Consider the following 3,542-nt stretch of genomic DNA (forward strand, 5'->3'; position numbering starts at 1 on the left):
CTTGAGTAAAAGTAAAGGTACCTTAATAGAAAATGACTCAACTAAAAGTGAAAGTCACCCAGTAAAATACTACTTGAGTAAAAGTTGAAAAGTATTTCGTTTTAAATATACTTAAGTATCAAAAGTAAACGTGTGAATAATAATAAAAAACTCCTTATATTAAGCAAACCAGAAGGCACAATTATCTTGTATTTTTATATATTTATGGATAGCCAGGGTCACACTCCAACACTCAGACATCATTTAAAAACAAAGCACGTGTTTCGCGAGTCCGTCAGATCAGAGGCAGGATGACCAGGGATGTTCTCTTGATAAGGGCAGTAGAGATGACCAGGGATGTTCTCTTGATAAGGGCAGTAGAGATGACCAGGGATGTTCTCTTGATAAGGGCAGTAGAGATGACCAGGGATGTTCTCTTGATAAGGGCAGTAGAGATGACCAGGGATGTTCTCTTGATAAGTGTGTGAATTGGACCATTTTCCTGTCAAAATGTAACCAGAATTTTTGTGTCAGGGAAAATGTATGGAGTAAAAATTACACCATTTTCTTTAGGAATGTGGTGAAGTAAAAATAAAAGTTGTCAAAAAATATAAATAGTAAAGTACAGATACCCCAAAACACTATTTAAGTAGTACTTTAAAGTATTTTTACGTAAGTACTTTACACCACTGCTAATTGGTGACATCTATATTCAATGGTCTAAAAATTACTATTTTAATGGATATTCTGAAATGATATAACTGACATTATGTTTTGGCTTGAACGAATGATGCTGTGTTGCCCCTAAATATGGGAAAGCAATGACTGAAGAATAATAACGGGAGCATGACAGCGCACGTCGGTGTGTGCATCATTCTCTCTCGGAACCAAAGAGCCAGTTACCGATTGTACACCCACGGAATTCGTTCTGCTCAGATACACAGGCAAACATGGCGGAGGGAGATTCATGGGGTAAGAATCCAATCCACTTGTGTGGGAATGGAGCATTCTTCAAGTTTACCGAAACATTGCCAATTAGAAATACAAGAGATGCTAGTTGACATTTGTAACATGTGTATTTTTGTTGTTGTCTTAGATGCTGACACTTTCGATCCGGACGAGCCCGCAATCGGGGCCAAGAAGGCTGTTGTGGCAGACAAATGGGAAGGCGAGGATGAGGATGAGGATATCAAGGTAACGATAACGTTAGCTAGCAACCACATACACTGTAGTTGAATTCAAGAGCATCTAATCTAATAATCTAAGCATCCTCTTCGCATCATAAACTAGATCAGTACATATGATGATAGTAGTGTTAACTACATAACAGTGGCTATCTAACCAAAGTTAGCCTAAAGTGACAAGTCAGGAGTAGGACAGACTCGGAAAAAGTGTCCAGAACGTTCGGCCTGTCATGCCAAATAGTGTCCCCCCCCCCCTGCGTCACAATGACATTCGAGAAGCTATTCGCTTCCGTTGCTATATCAACGGCGTGATGAGCGAATCCAGGCCTGGGCAACTCCAGTCCTCTAGGGTGGGGCCAGATTGGTGTCACACTTTTTCGCCAGCCCCAGCTAACACACCTAACTCCCAATAATTAACTAATCATGATGTTTAGTTTAAAAAATGCAATTAGTTTAAATCAGGTGTGTTTGCTAGGGGGGGTGACGTCAATCAGACTGGAGGACTGGAATTGCCCAGGCCTGAGCTAAAGTTTGGAGAGCATTTACAGCCAAAATGACTTTATTTTCATCCCTACAATGTAAACAAAGCTTATTTAATGAAAACATTACTTTGAACTACTTTTGGGTACCTTAACATTTCAACAACATTAAAGGTAAACGGTACTTTCAAAATAGCAAAGAACAACAATACAATACCATTATACAGCTATAGACTGAAATAAATAAGTATAGGCTAACATCAACACAAACAATACAATTCCATTTAGTTGAAAAAACAGAAGTATGAAAGACATGTACATAATATGATTGGGGGGATGGTCTTGGCAGAAGTAGGGCATGGGTTTTATCTCAGTTCTGGTGTGTGGGACGGAGGAGAGGTGGATGCTACAGGTTGTTCTGCCGGTCACTTTCCCTCGACAGGCAGCCGGTCTCAGGAGGTGGACTTGAAGAGGGAGATTGTAGTCCAGGCACAGCTGTTCTCTTCCCTCTTGGAGTGTTTACAGTGCTAGTGTATGTAGTGCATCTCACTGTGTCCAGGATGATATGTCTAGCACAGGTCCCTTAGCAGATTACATTATACAACATGACATTAACAGTAGCTGTAGGTAATTGTAATGAAAAGTGGGATCTTGGAGGGTGGTTGATCATGGAGGACATCATGGGGGTCTGGGGAAGGGATACGGTCGGTGTCTCAGAGCATGGCAGAACCCCTAGAGGACATCATGGGGGTCTGGGGAAGGTAGGTGTCTCAGAGCATGGCAGAACCCCTAGAGGACATCATGGGGACGGTAGGTGTCTCAGAGCATGGCAGAACCCCTAGAGGACATCATGGGGACCCAGGTCTGGGGAAGGTAGGTGTCTCAGAGCATGGCAGAACCCCTAGAGGACGGGAGGTGTCTCAGAGCATGGCAGAACCCCTAGAGGACGGTAGGTGTCTCAGAGCATGGCAGAACCCCTAGAGGACATCATGGGGATCCAGGTCTGGGGAAGGTAGGTGTCTCAGAGCATGGCAGAGCCCCTAGAGGACGGTAGGTGTCTCAGAGCATGGCAGAACCCCTAGAGGACATCATGGGGACCCAGGTGTCTCAGACTGGTGTGACCTGTCGTCCATAATAAATGACAAGTCAGTTTAGAACAAATTCTTATTTTCAATGACGGCCTAGGAACAGTGGGTTAACTGCAGAATGACCTTGTCAGCTCGGGATTTGAACTTGCAACCTTCTGGTTACTAGTCCAACGCTCTAACCACTAGGCTACCCTGCTGCCTGGCAAAGATAAAGCAAAGCAGTGAGACAAACAACAACAGAGAGTTACACATAATAAACAAGCTTACAGTCAATGAAACAATAGGGAAAAAAATAAAGTGTACAGTGTGTGCAAATGGTGTGAGGAGGTAAGGCAATAAACAGGCCATAGTAGCGGAGTAATTACAGTTTAGCAGATTAACACCGGAGTGATAAATGAGCAGATGATGATGTGCAAGTAGTGATACTTGTGTGCAAAAGAGCAGAAAAGTAAATAGAAACAAAATGGGGATGAGGAAGGTAGATCAGTGTACTGGTAAGAAAAAGGAGAAGGAACCCGTATGTGCGAGTGCCTTGTGAATTTTGATTTACTGTACTGGTTAACTTCAGTAGATAGCCCAAATGGTGCTAGCATATCAGTCTAATTTAATCAATAACAAAATGAGTTCCTAAAAGGAATGACTGCAAAATTGTGTAAATGTTAGTTACAAGCCAGAAGGTTGTCGCTGGTTACAGGCACCACAGGAGTCGCTGGTGCGCGATGAGACAAGGATATCCCTACCGGCCAAACCCTCCCTAACCCGGACGACGCTAGGCCAATTGTGCGTCGCCCCACGGACCTCCCGGTTGCGAC

General features: G+C 43.3%; 1 protein-coding gene across 1 annotated transcript in view; it reads left to right on the forward strand.

Annotated features, from left to right (window-relative positions):
* The first annotated feature begins 824 nt into the window (after positions 1-824).
* The window catches only part of LOC124036993 (eukaryotic translation initiation factor 3 subunit J-A-like), a 7,314-nt gene continuing 4,596 nt past the window's right edge, over positions 825-3,542 (forward strand). The window contains exons 1-2 of the mRNA XM_046351610.1: positions 825-951; positions 1,076-1,173. Coding sequence (XP_046207566.1) covers positions 930-951; positions 1,076-1,173 — 120 coding nt within the window. The 5' untranslated portion in view covers positions 825-929. The remainder of the gene's footprint in view (positions 952-1,075; positions 1,174-3,542) is intronic.

This window comes from Oncorhynchus gorbuscha, linkage group LG06 (genome assembly GCF_021184085.1).
Source record: "Oncorhynchus gorbuscha isolate QuinsamMale2020 ecotype Even-year linkage group LG06, OgorEven_v1.0, whole genome shotgun sequence".
NCBI classification, from domain to species: domain Eukaryota; kingdom Metazoa; phylum Chordata; class Actinopteri; order Salmoniformes; family Salmonidae; genus Oncorhynchus; species Oncorhynchus gorbuscha.